At 39.7% G+C, this 23,498-nt stretch overlaps 3 protein-coding genes across 5 annotated transcripts; 1 reads left to right on the top strand and 2 right to left on the bottom strand.

The window, feature by feature from the left end:
• Nucleotides 1–336: 336 nt before the first annotated feature.
• elovl4a (ELOVL fatty acid elongase 4a) lies at nt 337–8,134 on the bottom strand (the record flags this gene model as incomplete). Its single annotated transcript, XM_079240731.1, has 6 exons — nt 337–663; nt 783–910; nt 4,736–4,907; nt 5,421–5,501; nt 5,646–5,833; nt 8,068–8,134. 6 exons carry the CDS (start codon nt 8,132–8,134, stop codon nt 337–339), a joined length of 963 nt encoding a protein of 320 aa, XP_079096857.1.
• A 3,647-nt stretch (nt 8,135–11,781) lies between these two features.
• prelid3a (PRELI domain containing 3A) lies at nt 11,782–14,913 on the top strand (the record flags this gene model as incomplete). Of its 2 annotated transcripts, XM_079240366.1 has the most annotated exons (7): nt 11,782–11,813; nt 12,118–12,286; nt 12,421–12,510; nt 12,770–12,840; nt 13,014–13,116; nt 14,239–14,312; nt 14,459–14,510. In XM_079240366.1, 6 exons carry the CDS (start codon nt 11,782–11,784, stop codon nt 14,305–14,307), a joined length of 534 nt encoding a protein of 177 aa, XP_079096492.1. In that variant the 3' UTR covers nt 14,308–14,312; nt 14,459–14,510. The 2 variants fall into 2 exon arrangements, with proteins under 2 accessions (XP_079096492.1, XP_079096493.1); XM_079240367.1 differs by lacking the exon at nt 14,239–14,312 and having other exon boundaries at nt 14,459–14,913.
• Nucleotides 14,914–18,036: 3,123 nt separating this feature from the next.
• On the bottom strand, nt 18,037–23,138 carry fbxo32 (F-box protein 32; the record flags this gene model as incomplete). Of its 2 annotated transcripts, none has more annotated exons than XM_079240804.1 (9): nt 18,037–18,126; nt 18,295–18,438; nt 18,784–18,966; nt 19,060–19,244; nt 19,799–19,892; nt 21,821–21,913; nt 22,044–22,093; nt 22,404–22,522; nt 23,026–23,138. In XM_079240804.1, the coding sequence occupies 9 exons, from the start codon at nt 23,136–23,138 to the stop codon at nt 18,037–18,039; spliced, it is 1,071 nt and encodes a 356-aa protein (XP_079096930.1). The 2 variants fall into 2 exon arrangements, with proteins under 2 accessions (XP_079096930.1, XP_079096931.1); XM_079240805.1 differs by having other exon boundaries at nt 22,404–22,513.
• Nucleotides 23,139–23,498: the final 360 nt, after the last annotated feature.

Below are 23,498 nucleotides of genomic sequence, written 5' to 3'. Positions count from 1 at the left end.
ATTACCTTTCTGAAGCAGATCTACTGCACATGACACCACAATAAAGAGAAGGAATACTATTATCTACCCCATAACCTAATTCTGTTTTTATTTTTTAGGTTATTTATGATAGTGGCCATCTTAGTCATTAGCTTTGACACCTCTTACCGACAGAACAATTCTCTCTGACCAAAGACCTGACCAAAACAACCCAGATGATGGCTTTAAAGTAATACGTCTCACCTGAACACATCCACCTACCCAAGTCTTCATTAAATTAAGTCTTTTCATGTTCCAGCAATAGCAACCTAGAAGCCAAAGTAAGGCCCTACCTCCCCTGTTCTCCTCCTCTTATCTCTAATCTCTTTTAGCACGTCCTTTCCTCTTTCTCCTCCCAGAGTTCTCCTGGGGCTTCTCCTCTTTGCTTCCCATCAGTGCTGCTCCACTGCCAGCTTTGCTGAGCCCGTTCAGGGTGCCGTTAGAGAGCGCCTTGCCTGATTTCGAGGAAGAAGAGGCGTCACGTCGAGAAGGCTGCTGGCGGCGGTAGGTTTGGTAGTAGAAGTTGCCGAACAGAACGATGAAGGTGATGGCGTAACAGATGAGGGAGTAGTGCATCCAGTGAGGGAAGTCGCAGTTGACGTACAGGGACAAGGCTGTGTGGCCAATAGTGACGTGAAACTGAATCTGAGACAGAAAACAGAATAATTAGGTCACCTTTTTGTGCTTTTGCATGTTTAATTTGCAGGAAGACGGAAGTTTAACAATGCATTGGTTAAATATATTTCATGGCTCTGACTTCTTACCATCTGGATGATGGTCAAGTACTTCTTCCACCAGAGGTACTTTTGGATTTTGGGCCCACATGATGCCAAACCGTAATACAGATACATCAAGACATGGATCAGTGCATTCATGTGAGCACCAAAGAAGGCTGTAGGTAGAAGGGAAATAAAAACAAAGACTTTTTTAACCATGGTAACCTGTTGTGGTCCATGTCCCTGCCCTGATGTGTGTGGCTATGTTGGACGTGCCTCTGTTTCCCTGACAATGAGGATTGTCACCTGAACCATATCTGTAATCAGTAGCAGTATTTCTTGGCTTTTCATTGCCGTATTATTGGTTTACTCAGTGGAACCTAAACCTGTCTGCTGCTTCCTTTGCTCATTTCTGGCCTGTTTCCCGACAAGTGGATTACAATAAACCTTTTCCACTTATATTCAGCTCCACGTCCGTCTTTGCATCCTGGGAACACGCGGCAGAACTGTAGTACTAGGATACAGTTTTAAAGGATAAACTAGATTAAGCATTCCCTGGTGAAATGGCGTCTGCTAAAACTGGAGTCCCCGTTGAGTGGCTGCAAAAACTTTCAGCTTTATATATTAAACTGTGGGTAAACAGCGATGCAAGGCTTCCCAGAGCACATCGGTGTGACATCTGTGTTTGCAGGTTTGCTTCTGTACATTTTTATTAAGATTCATTACAGTCACTGAAACATGCTCTACCAAATAACAGCGCAAAACATTAAGGAGCTAAAAGTTTACTGCTTCATCTACTAAGCTGACTTTTAGCGTGACTCTAAACAATCAATTCGACCAAGATTTTCTTTTCAAATGAATTACAAATTATTTTGCAAATGATCAAATGTACATCAGAGAAACTTCATTTCACAGTCGTCAAGAATGAGTCATTTCAATCATTTTGCTGTTATATGCTGTTTCCACGTCAAGTATTATGCAACTAGTTAGTAAAAAAAAAGAAAAAGAAAAGAAAAAAATTATTGGTTTTTGTTTTTTAAGTTACAGCCTAAAAAGTGGGTTTGCACTTCACAACAACTCCACCATCAAGGACCTGATTACAGGGACTGAGTTACAGTCACAGTTTGTGTTTAGCCCTGATTAGAAATGATCAAGTCAAACTCACATGTCAAAAATATAATCAATATGGCCAACATGCTGACATTTAAAAGTACAGTGTGTAAGAATCACGTCTAGTGGTAAAGACAGGCATAGAAATAGCTTCAAAATCAACAACATTTATGAAATGATGGTGGCTGTCAGTGGCCAAACTTCTTTCAGACATAAACATCTTTTGGATCCCTGAGTGTCAGGTGTGGCAATGACTGCAGTACAGGTAACTACTTTAACATTGTCAACATGTGTGCTGTCTTTTTCTATGTGTGCTTGCTGTCAATGTGTGTATAATGCCTGTTGTGTTTGTCATGTACGTTTGGCACGTTAGAGTGAGATACATTTAGATGCAAAAAATGAGCATCAATGCCTCAGTCAAAAGTAAAATACAAAGCCGAATATTTTGCAGACCGCCTCTCAGACCCATTTCACAACTACAGGCATCTTTATGATCTTTCCTGCTCGTTGCATCATGACAAACACTTGTGGCTTAACCACGGGCAATGCCATGGATATACACTGGCAATTTCACCATTTCAGAGTCCAAGTGCTGCATGCTGCCCGTGGGGGTGACCTCCAGTATTGAGCATTTAGACAGTGTCGTGTTACAGCAAGTATTAATAGTGTAAAACAGAAAACTGATGTGCCTGTTTGCGTACACAACTAGTATATCCCAGATGTTAAGGCATTTCTAATAGCAAATAGTGCTTTTGCAGCAAGTCAGTAGTACAGTTTTAAGGTTACACTTCACACACAGAATTGATTTGTCTATTCAGAGACACCATAGTAAAAACTATGGCACGAATATGGCAGCTGCTGTATGTGGACCCACATCAACTAGCTTTAAATAGCTTATTGTAAAAGGATAAAAACACAACAGTTATTTTAGTAAAATAATAAATAGATACCAATAAAAACTTTCCTGTCACAGACCTTTGTGTTACCCGCTTCACCTTTAAGTTATTACTTTCATACCAACATCTGTGGACAGCTACGAACAGATGTAGTTTAAACCCATTCAAACCCCTGGTATTGCTAAAACAACTAATAATTAATCTGTGTTAATAAGTATTTCATGTTTGCAAGATTTTTTATAGAAATTGTTTAAAATCATTTAAAATTACAAACAAATGGGCCCAATACTGTACAACTTTGCTTCATTTAGTGTGTTCAGTCGTGAATATGCAATATGCAAATGAGCAAGCACCTTCTTTTTTTTAAACTGGTAAGCATATCATCATCATCATCATCATCATCATCATCATCATCATCATCATCATCATCATTTTCATACATGTTTGTCTTTCCTCATCTAAGAGCCATAGCCTGCATGTAAAAGATGGACGAATCAGTTGGTCTGAAGTTACTTGAAGTGCAATTCTGCTTCTACCTGCCCCATTGGTTAAGACCTGGACATTTAAAAGTCATGTCCTTCCATCCAGAAAGAAGCCTTTTAATCCAAATTTAAATATATCTAAAAAAACATTTTCATTTCTATTTATTTAACTATTATTTTTATGGCGATACTAAATCATCATAAGTGGAATCAGTCTATATATGTGCTTTTTTCGACACTGAGAAAACTTATCTCCCCACTATTTGCAAATTGTTTTGTTTGTATATTTAACTTGTGTGTGTATATAATCACAAAATTGTGCAAATAACTTAAGAAGCATAATGCATTCTTTAAGTTACTGCGAAACTTGGTGCAAAGTCACCTTCAAGAAATACTGGACATAAAAAAGCGGTCCAATCATAACATGAAAACGAACATGTGTCTGGTGTCACTCTGCAAGAATCAACCACTTTTACCAGTTTGGATGATTCTGATGATGTGGACGTAGCCACCGGGCAGCAACCCCAGGTGCATGTGCCCCACCTTCTCCTCTGCCTTGTAACCTGCACCTGTATAAAACTCAGTCCGACTCATCCCTACTAAGTGAAGTAAGTTTCAACTACGGTTTTAGCATGTTAGGTTTCTGTCTGCTGCTGGTGTTTCCTTGATGATTTAATGAGCTGTAGTTGCACAAAATGAAACAGGATCGGTTTGGTGGAGTTCTACTAGCGTTTTTCTTAAAGATGAACTTACGCAAACTTGTGCAGGTTAGTAACTGATTATTGTTACTCAGGTTTTTTACCGATCACAGAATTGGCCTCAGACAGTCTGTCATGTAATTAAACAGTGGTTTAATAGTTAAAACAACTATTTTCACTTTGTTATTCATAAATGAAATGTTCAATTTTCTGGTAAATCTGTCAAATTAGAGCTAATATCATCTGTGTCTGATTTGACTTTTTTTTTATATATAGTTGGAGGAACAAACTTCTTTTAAATTGTATTCTATACAGTAACTAATGTGCCTCCAACATCGAACAAATATTGAATTATTAAACTAATTTGCCTCATATAAATTACAGTTTTACTTGATAAAAAGGGCCGCCCCTCAGCGATCAATCGTCTGGTACCATGTTCTTGTGCTGGGACTGCTGCAACTTTGAGTGAAAGATATTCAGTCATGAAACTGACCGCAGATCCATATAAATACTTCTTAATGGCATATTATTAAGATTTCACACTTGATTCACATTTAGGTGGTCTTTAAAATGCATTTCTATTACTTTTTTTTCCAACCCATATAAAAAAAAAAGCTACTTGTCTTTATTGAAGTAACAAAGCTTCTCACCATTTGTTATCTTTTTGGAAATGCAAAGACAACAATTATGAGTTATTCTTACACAGATGACAGGATATTGTTGGTGCAGTGTAGGTATGTGATAAAGAGCACAATCATTTTTAGAAAAAGCCTAAAACCAAGATGCTGACATGTACTGTGGAGTGAACTACTCACACTGTCCTCCTGCAACCCACTTGATGCCAATCCACCAGAGTGTGAACATGGTGCAGTGGTGGTAGACATGCAGGAAGGTAACCTGGTTGAACTTTTTCCTCAGGATGAAAAACACAGTGTCCAGATACTCGATGCCCTTGGAGACAAAGTACCACCACAGAGCCCCTGCCACCTGTTTCCAAAAGCATGTGGAAAAACATGGGTTTGTACACGTGATGACAGAAATAAGGATGAGAAAAAAATAGGAAAGAAATGCAACCAGTTCAGATTTCCTAACTTCCACTGTATCTAATCAGTCTCATCACAGGGAAGTGTGTTTCTCTTCTACTCTAATCTTTGACGTTGGATCCTCAGAGTCACCTGACACTGACGTGTTCTTGGTTATTCTGTCAAGCAGGTAACTAAATCATGGAGCAACAGAGAGGAAGGTGAAACTGAGCACTGATCCCTCTTTCAGGTCTCTGATAATTGGACCACAATCCAAGTGAATGGAAGCTGATTGGGTTTCTAAAACAAAAGAGTGAAGCTTGCATGAAGAGCTGGCACTGGATGTTTCAAAGGATGTGAGGCTGTGAAGAGGCCAAAAGACTACATGTGCATGTAAACGTTGTGGAAGGTTTCTTTTCTGTAAGTGATGCACGTTCTCATCTGACATTTTCAAATCATCCCACCCCTGAAAACTCACCCTGACTTCATTGGGGTCATCTGAATAGTCCACAGGTTGACATATGTAACTGTATCCTGCTGCCCGTGCTGCCATAAACAGCTACGAAAGAAAAGAAATAAAGGAAGTTATTGTACTGAAACAGTCACGTAAAGAAGTGCAGATACAAAGAGAAGAAGAGTGAAGGAAAGTAGACCAAAAGGACTCCGACAAGCAGCTAAACATGGACTAGTTGGAGAAATTCACCTCTTTAAAGATGAAGAAGTTGAGGAAGACCATGCTGAAGTTGTAGACAATGAGGGTTTTGCGGAGCTGGAATGGCTCTCTGTTTTTCATGTATTTGGGCCCCAACCAGAGGAAGAGCAGGTAAGAGGTGCTGATGGCCAGTGTGGGCAGGGGGTTGTCCATCAGAGTCCATTTCTCCACTCGCTTGTCTACAGGAGAGAAGTTCTCACACTGTTACATAAATATTGCTAATCCTCACGTCACTCTGACAGTGTGGGTTCAGTGTCTTTGAAAGGGGAGCTGCTGAGTAAGTGATATTGTCCTACGAGGGTTTACTATGAATGAACTTTGTTTAATGGAATATATTCTACATGCTATGAAGACTGAGCTAAGAAATTTTCATTCTTCTGATTTACAACCACATTAAGGTGAAATGTAAAAAAAAAAAAAAAAAAAGTAAACATTTCCTTGCTTCGCTAACTGATTTCTGGACAGACAGAGGAATTAATGTCTATATGAAAAATAAAATGAATGAAAATGAAAAATACTTTATTAAACCTAAAACTCTAATACTTTATTAAATAATAAAGTATTAATAAAGTATAATAATAAATAAAACTATAATATAATAAAGTGAATATAATAAATAAAACAATAAAGTAATAAAATAATACAACTAAATAAAATAATAAAATAAAATAATAAAAATGAATACTTTATTAAACGTATTAAACTTAAAACTTGCTTTTTTTATAAGCAACTCATATAAAGTGAATGTATTACAGTACTGTTTATTGTTTTTAAAGCCTTAAATGGTTTGGTTCCCTCGTATCTGTCACAGATGTTACATCAACATGCTCCAGCTAGGACTCTTTTCAACTATTGCTTAAGGTCCCATTGGCCAGATTAAAATCCAGGGGTGATGGAGCCTTTTCTGTTGCTGCTCCTAAAATATGGAATAGCCTTCCCCTTCACATCAGAGCTGCTCAATCTGTCTCTGATTTTAAGTCTGTCCTTAAAACCCACTTATTTGCAGTAGCTTTTGGTCATACCTGAGCTTTTTCTTGTGTATTTTAACTTTTTTTCTTTTTTTTAACTTTTATTTTAGATTTTTGTTTTGTGTCAAGATTTTATTTATTTTTTAATGTACAGTGTTTAATTTTAAATTGTGGAGTGTTGTTGTTTTATTGTTCAGCACTTTGGGCAGCTGCTGCTGTAGAAATGTGCTATATAAATAAACTTGAACTTGAATTTGAACTTGATTAAACAGAAATAATTTATTCTTCAGGACTGTCTGAACCATCTGAGATCAAGCTTTACTGTTATTTCGTTAACTAGTCTTCAAAAAAATACCTCTCCAGACTTCTCAAAAGGACATTTCAAAGCTCTTCTTTGGATGTTTTCTGCCTTTTGTTCTGTTCTCTGTCAAGATGATCCCACACTGCTTCAACATTGTTGAGCTGCAGGCTCTGGGGAGGATTCATCACTATAAGACCTCTTGTCACTGATTTTCAGTGCAGTCCAGTTCTTGTTTCAGTTGGCATATCTCAGGCGTTTCTTTCTGTTTTTATTCCGTAAGAATGGCACAATTACCACCACTTTTGCATTCCTGATGAGGCCAATTGAACAGATGGATCAGGTGAAGGGCCAGTGTGTCTCTCAGGTCTTGTGTCGGTCTTTGCTGGAATTTGTTTTTGCTTCACTTCCAGAAACTGTTCTTCAACTCTTGATAGATTGTTAGGCCTGACTCATATTTATTTTGTCCTCTATCAGATTAAAAAAAAAAAAAAAAAAAAAAAAACCCCAGGAGAGCATGTGTCATTTACAACGAGTATCTTCCTGGTGCAAAATATGTGTCTGATAGAGGAAGCTAGAAACAAGACACCTAAAGATGCCATTTAAAATAAGTTCTGTTAGTCACGTAGTCTGCAATGTGCAGATGCCTCGGCCGTTCATCTGTTGAGGTGCTTTTTTATTGCTTTAATTATTAATGGGTTTAGTGTTGAGTGGATTAGCAAACTAAGACTAATCACATTCCTCTGAAAATAGACATGTAAAGGTCTAGACTGAAAGTGAATGAAAAGGCAAATCATGTCTGAAGAAAAACTTTGAAAGACCTTTAAAAAAAAACAGAGACACTTCATTCAATATGACTTTAAATGATTTCAAGAAAGTCTGGTGCCTTGGTGCCAAAATATAAAGAAAGAAATGAGGAATGGCTTCAAACTTTTGCACATCACTGCATGTCCAGTGGAACATTTATCATCTACACTCTGCAACTGTGACTCATTCCTGAACAATTCTTACAGAACTGAAGTGAGACAGAACTCTGTCTGTGCTGACTGAAAAATATACCTGCATATAGGTACAGCTGCACACAGTTTAATGTCAGACTGCATTACCCTGCCTTCAGGCACAGCAGATAATTAATAATAGGCCTTACCTGCAATAGTTAGGGTCCATTTGTAGAACTCTATGGTGTCATTAATTAAATGTGTGACAATCTCCATGGCAGTGACTGACAACCTGAGAATAAACATAAAATGTGAGAAAGTGAAGGATGGAATCTTTTGGGAGTCAATCAGCATCAAAAGTTCAATCCATTCAGTCATAGTTCAGTTTATCCGACGTCAATAGGCTCCTGTAATCCTAACTGATACTTCTTTTATTCCATCTTGTAGTTTTATAGTAATAAATCTTTCACAGACAGGCTAAACAGCAGCCAAAGAAGAACACCCAGACTTAAAACACCCTATAGGAGCGTGCTGTCCCACGAGGCCTTGGTAGATGAGCTAGAGACTTCATTGCGTAACAAAGGCTGGGAACACCGGCCAGCAGAGCGCATGTGTCAGCAGATTTTTTGGTTTGAACACGACCAACAACCAACTCTTTCCAATGAGAGGAGGGATGGCCTCGCGCTCCACTTACAGCGGATGAAATGGGTCAGCTCCTGTACAGGGCCGGGTTGCAACAGACTGGCAAGCAGCGGAGCGCGCGTGCAGCAGCATGGTGCGATATAATGATCCTAAAAAGACACCACCACCCCCCCACCCCTACCTCCCCCCTCCTCGCTCCGGATCAAGCGCTGCTGCAGCATCTGCCATCCTTCACGCGCTCTCTGCTTAAACTGGGAATCATATAAATGGGCTAAATATAGGGGAAGAGTGCAGCTTGCATTTCAATTATCATAAGGGGTTCGGTTTATGTAAGATATTTGTAAAATAAGCTTTAGAAAGAAACCTGGAAGCGAATCTACCTTCTGCGGCATGCAGTCTGGCCTTATATCTGGGCCTGTTATCCATCAGATGTTTTAAAATTCCCTGATCTGTTTATAGCTGCAAAAACAAGCATTTCCATTGAAAACAGATGTCACATGATTCAAGACTGCTGTTTTGGCTGCATCCTACAAAAGACAACGCAAGCTATCGACATTGGTTTCGCCTCTCCTGCTCCGCGCGGATGATGATGCTTTTACCTTACCGTGTCCGTGCTTTCAAGTATCCGTCTGTTATGACATTCAATGCAAGGTCAAGCAGTGGGCTTTATTCCGGCTCCTTATGGGATGATCTGTTTTTTAAATGAACTAATTCATTGGTCGGTATCCGGAGTGGTGTATATGAGCCGCTGAATTAACGGTGACGGGATGAATTACTCGTTAAGGGACCATACCACCCTCTACCGCAAGTCTGCTTCAACGAATTACATCTCCAATCCACGAGGATCAAGGCCAACACAATACATTGACCACTTCCGGTCAGATTTTCAATATAAAAGCTACTAGTTTTAGGCAAAAAAAAAACTAAAAAAAAAACTAAAAAATAGTTAACTCTATCATCCATTTTAATTAGTCAAATGTAAACTGGCAGAAAGTTACAGTCAAATGTATATACTTGATAATATGTCATTTTAGCACAAAAATCAAAAAAATCAAAAGGTGGTGTGGTGGTCAGCACCTCAGCCTCACAGCAAGGTCACTGGTTTGAGCCTCTGTTGGATGGAAGACATGCTGGAGGGATTATATCTCCCAGCCTGCCTGGGAATGTCTTGGGATCCCCCCTGCAGAGTTGGCAAAATGTGGCTGGTGAGAGGGAAGTCTGGGCTTCCCTGTTTAGGCTGCTGCCCCCGTGACCTGACCCTGGATAAGCAGCAGAAGATGGATGGATGGATGGATAGATATGTGGATGGATGGATGGAGGTTCAAACAGTGACTTTTTTTGTGCGGCGTTTTTATGTTCAACCTGTGGGTGGGGGTTCCCTCCAGCTTCCTCTCACCACCCAATCATTTATCAGGTGAACTGGTTACTGTAAATTTCCTAATTTTGACAAATACATTCATAAAAGCATGAAATCTGCCTCTAAATCTACTTCTGATTTACCTGTTCTATTATTTGGACATCAGTGATATGATAGTTTGCACTGTCACCTCACAGCAACAAGGTTCTGAGTTGCTGTGAGGCCTGTGTGACGTTAGCATGTTCTCTCCTCACATGTTCCTTCCATGTTCCAGGCTCAGACTTCCGCCCTTTCCAAAAAAAGTCATTTCAGATCAAGTTGTTTTAAATTAAATTTAAATTTATCCACTCCTGGATAGACAAGTACAGAAGATGGATGGACTGTTTGCTTTGCCATTAACCGGCAACCTGTCCAGGGTCTCAGGCCCACAAATTGCTGAAATAGACTGGGGCTTACCTGTGACCCCGAATTGGACTAAGCAGTATGTAACATGAATTAAATAACCAAAGAAAAGAACATTTGTGTTTTTTGGATAATTTCTTTGTTATGACAGTGCTTTTTGACAGTACATCTCAGAGCCTACCATCGGAATGATGGTAGGAATCATTAGTGGGATGAGCAGCAGAACTAAGGATGTGGGTGTGCCTTTAAAAACTTTCCAGATCTTCTCTGCCAATGCTGACATTATCTGACTTTACTACTGCTGATCAGGTGTTGATAATTAGGGGCCTGGTTGATGGCTGATTGACAGCACCTGTGAGCAGGGAGCCTGCATTAGCTGTCGGTGGGATTGTCGGGTTAACATGTTAATTAGAAGCAGAGAATCCCACTATCACTGGGAAAAGTCTTGTCATCATCGCAGTACAGAGAGATATCAAGTTGAAATTCTGCAAACAGTGAAAATCCCTTGTCTTCACAGTCTGAAACCAAACTTTATCCTCTAAAATGTGGTTCATCTTGACTGTGCTGTTATCAGATTATATCAGATTAAACCAATGCAATCACACTTGATGACTTCCAACAAATGCTGGTTAAAAAAATGGTTCTTGTTTATTCAGACTTCAGTCAATCAGTCCAATTAACAACTCCAAACAAAAATCTTAAATTTCCAACTCTTATATTTATCTCATAAACACATTTTATCTTCTTCACATATTTTGTTCCAAAGGCGAGTGGAAAATGTTATCTATCTATCATACACAACTTTTCATTTAAAAATATTTTGACACAATTTCCGGCTTATCTCGTGGTTTCTTCGTACAACTTCACGCAGCTCCTCTCCTTTTTCCTCCAGTTGTCGAGGATGATGGAAAGATGCTAAGCGCATGCGCACTAGCAGCAGGGCAGCAGCTTGTCGAGTCAAGTTGTCTGTTATTACACCGGAAGTAAAGCCGCGTGCGCCGTTCGCGGTAGACCATTAAACGCGCCTACACTTTTTTAATCCTAACTACAATATTAGTCTCGTGCTGTTTAAAGTGCACAAAATGTTTGGTCCCATATCTTTATAGGATATTTCTGAGACTTAGCTGTGAGTCAAACGGAACTAATGAGGTAAGGGAGGGTTTATTTTGTCACACCTGACGTCAATCCCGTATCTCACTCATTGACGCTTGACTCTTGGTGGTTCCGCTACTCCACCGGCTACTCTCTTATCCTAGCTGTTGTTTATCCCTTACATGTTTTCTGCATGTTGTTGCAGTGGCACGTGAACCAGTGACTCGTCTCACGCGAGCCAGATAAACCAGCGTGAGACGACATGCGTCGCCTGGACTCTGTTGACTGACCGCCGCGCGCTCCATCACACAGCAGGCCCCATTCTGTGACAACTGGATCCAGTTCCCCTTATGATGATGGTCCGGTGAGGAGTAGTTTGACAGCACAGAGTGTTTATTTCAGTCATACGGACAAGAGAATATTTCGAATGATGAAGATCTGGAGCACGGAACATGTTTTCAGGTTGGTGACACAAAGATGTGTTGTTCAGGACATCCTTAGAGCAAACTGCACTGGTTTGTCACTGTAGAGCTAAGTAAACTCCGTCATTTTCAGTGGCTGATTGTAAAACTGCTGAATATGTCAGCTTCTACACGCATGTTAATGCATTAATACAGGAAGAATAACACCAATGATGTTTTCTGTTTTATAGCAACGATAACACAAGTCACAGTCTGTCATATAGCAAGTTATAACAGAGGGCTTGATGTAGTTTTTTGTAATTACTGGTACTACATGCTGTGATTGTGTACTGATTTGTGTGCAGTTACCCCTGGGAGACGGTGATCAAGGCTGCCATGAGGAAGTACCCCAACCCTATGAACCCCAACGTGGTTGGGGTGGACGTGTTGGATCGGAGCCTGGACACTGAAGGACGCCTTCACAGCCACAGACTCCTCAGCACTGAGTGGGGACTACCGGGTATCGTACGAGCGGTCAGTCATAAACACTGAGATGTATAGAAATACATTTTTAATTTGGCTAGGTATGAATAGGTATGAAGTGAGTCAAAACAAACATTTTCAAGCATCATCGCCAGTGACTAATTTCTGCATCTTCCTGCTTGTAGATACTGGGAACGAACCAGACTCAGACTTATGTGAAGGAGCATTCGATAGTCGACCCAGAGGAAAAAAAAATGGAGCTGTGCTCAACAAATGTAAGTTTTCGTATTAAGATCCTCAGCTTTTACAGAAATCCAAAATTCACCAGCTACTGCTTAAAAAATGTGACACAGAATCATCCATCCCTTCTTTGTACTCACTCCAATGCCATGTCATGGGGGTGACTGGAGCCTACTTCAGCAGCTAAAAAGAATTAATTGTAAATCATAACATTTTACTGCTTTCTGTGAACACGGTTTATGCATCATGAAGTTCAGTGACAATCTCACACTCCTAATGAATTTAACTCTCCAGATTACTCTCACCAACCTCATATCGGTGGATGAGAGGCTTGTTTACAGACCACATCCAGACAACCCAGAGGTGTAAGTACATGTTTATGCAACTTTACATAAATTTCTCAAAGCAGTTGTTTGGGTAGAGTTCTTATCTGCTCTCCTTATGTGACGTAGGTAAAGACAATGAAAGAGCAAGGAGCTCATGCATAACTTTATAATGACCACATTTTTTTCTTTTTCTGTATGTGTCTTCTCTACAGGACTGTACTAACACAGGAAGCCATCATCACAGTGAAGGGTGTCAGTTTGAGCAGCTATCTGGAGGGCATGATGGTCAGGAGTATGTCTGCTAACGCCCGGAAGGTAAACCAGCATACAGCAGGCTGCAAAAGCTTGGTCATTGTGTGATTCTTATGAAAAGATATGTGCAAGGTTGTATTATTTAATTTAGTAAAATTCTTGAGTGACCAAAAAGGAAAAGATCTCCATACAAAGCACTGAAGACACTAAGAATATGATTTTATGACTATAAACTCCTCAGTGTTGTGGTCTGCAAAGGCTAAGTGACACAATTTTTAAAGCTTTATAAACACTCTTACTTCTCAAACAGTGTCTCTGCAACCCTTAGCTCCTCTAAGACGCTGCCTAGCACTCAGCAAATGAAGGGAAATTAAGAGAAATGTTGTATTATCATGCAAAAGCCTTCAAAGCTTAGGTTTGCTAAAACACTTTAATTTGACTATTAATTACATAATTTTGCAAATGAGCTTCTAAACAAAGTATTTGTGAAGCACGGAAGTGGTGTAACCATGCTTTGGGTTTGTGTTGCAGCCAGTGCATTAGCAAAGTTTCACTGGTAGACAGAAGAATGAATTCAGTGAAATATCAGCAGATTCTGGATGAAATCATCCGTTTTTTGCAGCACAAACTCCCTTCAAAATACACAATGGACGACCTCACGAGGCACATGACGAAGGCTTGAGTGGCCTTATGTGACTCAGTTCAAACACCATCGACAATCTATTGATAGGCTTTAAAGAGCATTCAAGATAGGCCAAGAATCTCATCTATCTAGAAGCCTTTTGAAGATAGTATGAATAGAAACAAGAGAAGAAGGAGTCTGAGCTCACAACTAAATAAAATGTTTATCAAGCTGCTTTAGTTTTGGATTCTTTTTCCTTTTTTTGTTGTATTGACAGCAGAAAAAGATGGTAATAAAAATAGTCTTTGACTTTAGGCCTTTTAAACATCAAATCATCTTTTACTCTGCATATCTCTGCATACCACAGCAGACCACTGGATTAAGCTGATAAAGCTACTGGTGTTTTCTTTGCATGTTTTTGCCAAAGTGTGATTCTGCTCTGTTTGTTTCTGGACTGTATGTATTGTAACTGCACATACAGTCATGAGTGTACCTTCAGATGTCCGTCTGGGTATGCCCTTTCTCTGCTCCTTAATCTTCTGTCTTTCTGTGTGACTCTGTAGGGCTGGGATGCAATTGAATGGATTATTCAGAACTCTGAAAGAGAGAAACCTCTCTGTGACGTTTACTAACACTGGTAACTCTTTCCTTTGCTTTCTTTCGCAACTTTATCTGTCAGTCGCACCAGATTAGCAGAAGAAGCACACTTTTCTGTCTCACATAGCAGGTTTGTGTTGCGTTATGTGCCAAACAGCGCTTTGTTCTTATCATTTGCATGCATAGGGCTCCAAGTCTGCGGTGATGACTACTCTCCTCAGCTACACCTCATAATCAGCGGGGGATCCTCAGCATTTCCAGACCCTCTGCAGCTGGGACTATAACTGGGAGGTTTCATGGAGTTTTACCTCTCGCAACTTTCGAACTGAACGGAAACGTCTACTAAAGCTGAATAGTTGTCGAGAGTATGTAGGATTTATAGGTTGTGGGGACGAGTCTGCTACACATGGCTCCTTGCTAACTCGTTAAACCATTTCTATTTTAAATCCACTTTAGGAGTGTAGCAGACTGAACTGGTTTGAATGTCATATATATGCCACACATTTACTTTATTGTTATGCCATATCTTCCCTTTAGAAAGCTACTCAGCAGAGAAAAGGAATGCAAAAGGGAGACATGCAGAGTTTTGTTAAGCCAGGGTACAGCACTTTGTTAATGATATGCAACAATTATCGTGACTTTATTTGACCTAATTTAATTCCTGTCTTCTACCAGAGACTTCTCTACAAGGTGGGAGTTTAAATTAGCTGATGTTACACCGGGCACAAACTGTAGATGGTGTGTTTGCATGATACAAGTAAAACAAGAAGGGAAGTGATGGAAGAACAGAACATTTATGGATAGAATAAATGAAATATTGCCTATCTACAAAGACTAAAAAAGGATGGGACTTTGCATTAACATTGCCTTCTTTTGCTCAAGGCATCAATACACCGGCACCTTTTTGATGTAACTGATGGGCAGCTTTGCCTCAAACCAGAATGATTTAATGGGTAAAAATGAGGGTAAGCATGAGGCAGGTCATAAAAAAAAAGAAAAAAAATACACACTGGCCTTCAAGGTTGGCAAAATGACTCATTTATGTGGCCTTAAAATGATGCCTGTGTATCATTGCTTTGGCAGCAGTGTCATGCCTTTGCCAGTCATACACATCATGCTTCCTAATGTTGTGCTAATCCATAAAGGCTACCTATATACCCTGAAGATCAGGGCAGTACTGTATGTGCAATGCTGCACACTGTGATTTATGTGCTAAAAGGTGTTTTTTGAATAAGATTAATATTTAGCTGACATTTATATTAATGTTATTTGAAACCATTGTGTTATAAAAGAGACGTAGATTATTACATTGCTTTCATTAAGTACGAGCTTTGCATAAAAATGACTAAATGTAATGTTTTAATTTTAGTTTTACCTAAACTGTTGTCCTGCTGCAATTAAAATGATTGTTCAGACAAATTAAATGTTTGAAGTTGACTTGGAAACACACACACACACTGGGAAAAGTTGGGACGTGTGAATGAGACCTTTTGGAGAATGTCATTTTAGGAAATGTCATAATTACAAATAAAGTGGTTAATGTAAAAATGTTAGCAAAATATCTAAACTTTTTTTTTTTTTTTAATAATTGTCCTTCAATATGGACGATCCTGTATCATTTGACTTTAATCACTGTGACCTAAACACCTCATTTAAAAACTGGAGAAACTTGATCAGAACCAAATCGCTTTCTATCAATGTTTCTTTCCCATTCTTGGCTTTTTAACTTTACATAGATGTCAAAGCTGATGGTTTTACACCTCTTCATAAACTTTTATTTATTTGAATGGTAATATTACCTTAGTGGGGCAGTTGGTAATATGATGTATAGATGCTGCAAGATGTATAGATCAATAACAAAGGTGTAGTGGAGTTTTAATAACAAAGTGCATTAAGTGCTGCTTCACTAGCACTTAGGTACCTCAGGTTTACTGACCATTGTGTATTGGTCACTTTAAGGATTTAATGGGAGAAGAACTAAAAAAAAAAAGGTAAAATTATATTTTAAAGAATTTTTTTACCTTTTTGAGAAATTTGGTCATTTTGATACAAATTTCCAGTTAACACTGCGTTGAGGTAGTGTCATTTGCTGTAGGAGTTTCAGGAGAAACAACTCTCACACACACACACACACACATTATGTTGGTGCCATTAGAACCTGCATTTGTAAGGTATGAAAAGCTAAAGGATCTGGAGCTCCCATGCCAATTGATCCAAACCTGAGATATGCCATAATTATTATATTACAGTGTAATATTAACTCTAAAACGTGGTCATTTCTAAGGAGGCATGAACTGAATAAATTCCACTTCAGCATAAGTATTCCAAAATTGTCTTAAATTGTTACTTTCCACAACTAACATATAATGGTGCTGACAATTTCAAGTTACAGTTTATAATTTGTCCAATGGAGGGCAGACTTTTGCTGTGAGCAACACTGACTAAAAAACCTTTCTGCTTTCTAAACACTGCAAAAAATATCATGTTGCATAAAACTGCCTAGAGTGCATCCCTCAAAGTAGTCAGAGTCCTACAGTCATGAATTTTAGTAACAGCAAATTCCTGTCAGGCAAAAAGTTCACTTTATTTATTTTAACAGAACATAGACAGCATTGCATAGCATGTACATCATTCCTCATTGTCTGAGCCATGACAGATCTAAGAGGCTCAAACGGCACCTTGACAACATTTCCTCTTCTTAAAACCTAAGTGAGCAAGTTAAACCACCTGCCAAAAATTGCAATAAATAAAAAAGTAAACAGTCAACGGGGTGTTTGACAAAGTGAAAACATGCAGAAGGGTTTAGAAAAATTTTCCAAAGTTAAACTTTGGTATTAAGAGGGGGTAAAAAAAAAACAAAAAAAAAAAAAAAAACACATTAGAATCAGAAAGCATTGCAAGTCAGGCTTAAACTGTACCAAAACTGCTTCAAGTTTTATGTTTAAAAGAATAATAAAAGGCACACCATTGTTATACTGACTTTGAATACAATCTTTGGTAATACTGCACTCTGGTGCTGCTGCTATGAATACCACAGTAGAAAATAAAAAGATTAAAAAAAAAAACAAAAAAAAACAAACAATAAATATCAAAGGCAAAAAGAAACAAACAAAAAATTGTCAACAAATTATCATTCTCATGATCAATAACAATCATCTCTTGTTAGCTTTTATTTGATCAATTACTACTGCCGTTAAGCAGGTGATATTTTTACCCTCAGCCAAAAGGAAATGACCAGATCTGGACATTTAACACATTGCACCACCCCATCTAATTTAAAAAAAAAAAAAAAAAAAGGCCTCATAATCACAATTTTAAGCAATCAACTTTCTTCCCTTGTTGAAAGAAACAGATTTAAATGCAAAACTAGAAACAAAACCAAAACCCCTCCACATAAAGGAAAGAGAATGTGTATTTTCAAGAAATCACGTTAAACTAAGACTCAACTCCAAAAACTGAAAATTCCCTTTTTTCTTCAGCTCTCTTCGGTCCACAGGCCTGCTGCTTGTAGATCACTGGAGCCCTTCATCACATTCACTTGCTTTCAACTGCAAATCCAGAAATCTCTGCGTTCACTCAAAAGATAATAAAAAGTCAAATTGCATAATTGTCCCATTGCCTTTATCCTCTCCAGAGTCATGCTTCAACTAAATACATGTACACATTGATTCTGATATTAAACAAAAACATTGTACACTTCTATGTACAGCAAAAGTATATGTACAGAATGTCTATATGGGGTTGTTTTTTTTTGGGTGCAGAGATCAGAAGTTAAACAGATTGATAAAGTCTTGTGGGGAGAGGGACATGGTGCAGCTGCCTGGGTTGTTGGATGTGCAGGGGTGGTTTGTATCCTGACGAGAAGCAGACAAAAAAAAAAAAAGACAAAACATAAAATTATTCATTTTTACTGCTTCTCTCTTCAGAATTTTACCATTAAAGCGCAGCTTTACAAACAGAGACTTTCAGTCTCGCATTTTCTGCTTTGATCTCAAGTGAAATAACAGAAATATAAACGGTACCTTCCAGAAAAGGATGTGGCAGTGTGTGCAGAAGTGCAGGGTATCACTGTATTGCTCTCTGTGAGGATAGCAGCGGCTTAGCTTAAAGTACATTTTCTTCCACTCCAAGTGACCTTTATCTGACACCATCAGACGCTTGCGGATCTAAAGGAGAAGATACAGCTTTTAAAAGATGTGAACTTAGAGGGAAGGGAAAGCATCCAGTTTCACCATGAACTTTCATAGCAACAGCTTTTCCTCACCACATATTAACCAAATCCTCAATTCACTGAAGCCTCTATAATGTGCAGGTGAAGCTTTCATGTTCTCTGCATCGCTGGGAGGAATACTTTGATAAAACTAAACTTCAAATGGGAGGCTTTAGATGCTTCATCTCCTTATCATGCAAATCATCTAAAAGCTTCTATGTGGACAAATGCTTGTTTGCATGACTCATTCCACTCATGCATGTGTGTGTGTGTGTGTGTGTGTGTGTAACGCTCCACATACCTGTCTGTCTGTGAAGTGGTACTGGCAGAGTCTCTTCCACAGCAGCCGGTCCTCTGTAAGGGCTCCCAGCTCTGGACACACTTGTCCCAGGCTCACCAGGTCCCTGCCATCTGACAGACGCTGCATGATGCTCAACTGCAGACTGGCGGGCAGGTCAGTCAGAGTCATGCCTGTAGATGTGGGCTGCAGCAGAGATGTGGAAGGATAATCACAGCTATCATGGAAATTCAGACTTCTGAGCTGCTCTTGGATTGTGTATGGTGGGCAGATGCTTACTCTGTTTATCTGGATGTTGTCCAGCTGCTGCTGCCACTGCAGGATGTTCTCCATGCGGTGCACCCACATGTTGATGTTCCCCACCAGGACAGACTTGCCCATGTCCTGAACAAGACCACACAGGGAGATGTACAGCGTCTGCAGCAGCTCTTTGATAGGACGTACGTTTTGCTGGTCATCGAGGACTGTGGAGAGTTTAACAATCATTACGATGATGATGATGAGCAAAAGTAAACTCTGGATAGTGAAATTATACAAAACTCACAGCCTGGAAGACAATAAAACATTTATTGTCAATAAAAAAACATTTACCGCATTAAACTAAAATGTTTTGGAATGAGGGTCATCTCCCACTCGTTGCATTCATAATATTTGGCTTAAAGGTTTCGTAGCGCCACCTAAACAACCTGAATCTCTGTTTAGCAGAGGGAACATTTGGTTTACACTGTGGCTTGCTGAGGGGTCTGGTGACTGTCAGTGTTTTACACTGCATCATTACAGCACCAAGTGTAATCCTCAGACATTGCCTCGGCTCATTTTCTCACTTACAGGACCAAATAACAGCTTACACTTACATTCTTTGTGTTAATAGTTTAAGGAGATGAGGAGTAGGCAACCACGTGTAGGCTGGTGTAGCAAAGAGGCAAATATGCAATACAAAAATATAATAAAACCAACAAAAATAATAAGCAGACTAACAGAATATGTACAAGAGGAGGAGAGGAGTGATGGGGCTCACCTTTCTGAACCACTCTCTCGAGAATATTCATGTAGTTTTTCTGCGCCACGCCGCTGAGCGAGGGGAGCTGGGACTTGGCGATAAGCTCCAGAAGCTACAGCAGAGAGGGAAAACAGACAGAAAGAAAACATAAGTTTCAGCCTGTCAGTTGCTAAGACTCTCTGTTCCACCGCCGCTTTACTTTATGTTTGTTCGGCTGCATTCCTACTGAGACGTCTGAGAATAAGCCTTGAACAAAGCTTTGGAGACGCTCCACCTGGTCATTACTCTGGAAAGTTCTATCTAACAGCACTCATTGCTTTGATCCTTCTAGATGCAGCGGGGGGGGGGGGCAAGTTGGAAAGGTGTTGGACGTAGGTTAAGCCTGTCAACAGCGTCAGCTTCCACCAGTTATCCTTTGACTCCTGATCTTCCCGTCATGTGAATTAGCTGAATCATCTCACAGAATGTGTTTGTGTGTGTTTACGTCTGTAGTTGTTGCTATTGGCTAGCGGGTCAACACTGGGTACCAGGGTGGCATGTCTGGCATGTCACAGTTGCTGTGACATCATGGAGAAACTTGAGTTCAAGCTGTTCTCAGTTCTGAGTCTCAAAGTTACACAAGTTTCATTGTACATTAAAAATATTACTGTCATAAATACTAGTTTGCGATTTGAACTATTAGGGATAGCCATACTTGTAGGTTAGCATCCAAGTAAATCCCTACAAAAAAGGTGATGATACCATATAACCCCACCCCCATCCACAGCTTCCCTGTCAGCTTTGCCAGTTTTAAGCTTCCCCACTCTGCTTTTTCTGGCCCCATTCTTTCCAGCTTCCTTCCAAACACCTAATCCCTAACCCTTCTTCTTTTAGCAGCTCATCAAGTGTTCCTCTTGAGCAGGCGGGCAGAACAATGTGTTTCCATATCTCCTTTTAGACCCCTTATTCCGAACAAAGTTTTACCTGACAGCTTTTGTGTATGAGGTTTGGATTGAAGTGACTGAGTGACAGCGGTTTATGAAGACATCCCCATCCACTATTTTAATTATACAATAGTCTTGGTTTAAAATTTCAAGTTTATTGATCTGCCATGAGCCCAGAGTGGACTACTTGTTGTATTCTTTGTGGAATAATCCGATCTGTGTAACTCAGGCCGAGTTAAATGAACCCGCATATGCCATCAAATAGTGAAGAGCAGTGTCCCGGGACACTGTGTCCAGACCGGATACTAGTGTTACACGGTATTGTTCTTTGGGTTTACCACACTACACTGCACTCTGTAGCTGGAACATGCACTGAACGGTCAAAGACTTCAACAAGGACTAACAAACGTCTGAATTGGTGACATATTAAAACCATGAATAGTCAGTCTAGTCTGGATGATAGTTTTGTTAAATGGAAAAGAGACAGAATCATGCCAATGGAAGAGTGGAGATGGTTAAAAAAAAAAAAAAAAAAAAAAAAAAAAAGAAAAAGGGACAAGGAGAGACAACGCAGAGGAGGCTTCATCTGGCAGAGGAAACGGTGGGGTAGGGGGGAGGTGGGGGGTAGTCTGAATGGCTGGACAACCGGTGGGTCTGGTTTCATAAACTCCTGTCAGGCAGTCACACCTCAGCACACAGCTGTCACAAAGTTCCTCACCAGCACAGGAGAGAACAACCACATGAACTTTTCAGTCACATGGGTTAACATGTGTGTGCGTGGGGGGGTAGGGGGCTGGATGGTTATAATGAAATGGAGAGAGGAGGAGTTTGAACAGATTTTTTCAAAGACTTCTGGTTCTAAGTCAGTGTAGAGATGCCAAAGTGTTTCGGCAATCAAAACCACAAACATATTACGCACCCAGGGTCAGTGTCATCGCTACTTCAGAGACTCCTTGTCTGCTGAGCACTGATAAGAGCCTTGCAGAAGCCTACACACCCTCTTAACTTTAACCCCTTCTCAGCAACCACGATGAAAACATCTCCAAACAGAGGAAAACAAACAGAGAGGCGAGAAATTGGATGGAAAAAAAAAAAAGAAAGAAAGATGACAACTCACTCTGACGACGTAATTAAATCTCCTGGTGTCCTTGATGGCGCTGCAGAAATCTAAGCGGCTGAAGGCCTCTCCCAGTGTACAATATCCGTGGCGCTGGGAGAATTTAATTATCAGAGTATTAAATTGCAATCCTCCACCAAGAGCATGGTGTTTTCTCACCACGTTTACACTAGCGATCGTGATCAGAAATGTTGATATGAAACCAAATAAGTTGGTGCGTTACCTCCTTGGTGCTTCCTTTGTGGACATAAATCCACTGTTCTCTGTGGAAATCTGGGGAGAAAGAAAGTGTTTATATCAGTGGCCTGCCCTCATTAAGCAGCTTATAAGCACAGTGATGAATGCACAAGCAAACGTCACGAACGAGACAACTTCTGAGCTGCTATGGCTGCTGAGTTAGTTTCACAAGATGTTGGGAAATTAATCGTAAACAAAACATCCTTCCGAGCTCATCCTGTCAATATTTCTGATACAGATCTCAATTTTCATACCTTAAAATTCATACACACCAGGATTAAATTGTTATGATTTGCGTGTTTGTATAAGAAGTCAAGAGTGTTTGGATTTTCTCATTGACACTCACAGGGGACCTTGGTGTTGTTGTTCAGTAAGTCTTTTTTCCTCTTCTTGGCAGCCATGTCATAGCTGAGAGAGAGCAGCAAGTTCTCTTTGTTGAAACACTCTTCTTTGACTCTGCAGAAGCTGAAAGCGCACACAAACACACACACGCTTATTCAAAAGGTATCTTTTCATCATCATCATCATAATCTGCATGCAACATTAGGCAAAATTATAAGACTGCAAGGCAAAACAAAGTTCTAAAAGGTATTTCAAAGTGCCTGGGTCATGGTCTAATGTAGGCTTCTTGCATCCGAAAGGCTGTCACTGTGGAAAGTTGCCAGCTTCAACAGACGTTTGTTAATCCCTTTACTTGTTGTTAAGTTATTAATAGCTCAGCGATTAAGCGAGAAAGGAGCCTGGCAACCACAAAAACATTGATGGAAACTAACAAAAAGGGGCAGGCCTACATTTGTCTGTAATGCTGTTTAAAGTCGCTTAAAAAAACAATTCTCCCCCCCCCCATCCTTTTTCAACTAACAAGAGTTGCGCATTTCATAGATGCGCAACCACAAACGATGCAGTACGACTACATTTTTTTTAAAAGAAAGAAAGAAAACATTTTATCATTATTATAAGGAACCAACCTCTCAATCGAGACATTGTTGTTTCTGTCGTCTGCTGTTGTCTTTTTCCACCCTTCTTCGGTTTTTACCCAGTTCTGACCTGGTGACCTCCAGTCCTGTCCGAGAAAAGGCATCCCGACTAGGTGATTTTTACAGAAGCTTTCAAATACTGATAGCAATTTTAAATATATTTATGCCTATGTATATATAACATATATATATATATATATATATGTTGCAGTTAATGTGCGTCTTTTCTTGTAAGTGCTTTTTTTCTGTGTTTCTATCCTTCTGTTGACACTGCGCAGCTCGGTTTATATCCTCCCAGTCAGAACCCGGAAATGCAGGAGCTCCGCCCACTTTGGAAACTTCCCCGCAACACGTGGCTTTGTTTATCAACTTTTACTGTTGCAAAACCTCCTCGAGAGAAGAGCAGTGGAGTCAAAGCTTTAATGTCACGGAAAGATGGAGACGGAAGGCAGCGGGGAAATTCA

Source organism: Telmatherina bonti (genome assembly GCF_933228915.1).
Source record: "Telmatherina bonti genome assembly, chromosome: 5".
Lineage (NCBI taxonomy): Eukaryota > Metazoa > Chordata > Actinopteri > Atheriniformes > Telmatherinidae > Telmatherina > Telmatherina bonti.
The sequence above is the reverse complement of the archived record's forward strand: the minus strand, read 5'-3'. Positions and strand labels throughout refer to the sequence as shown.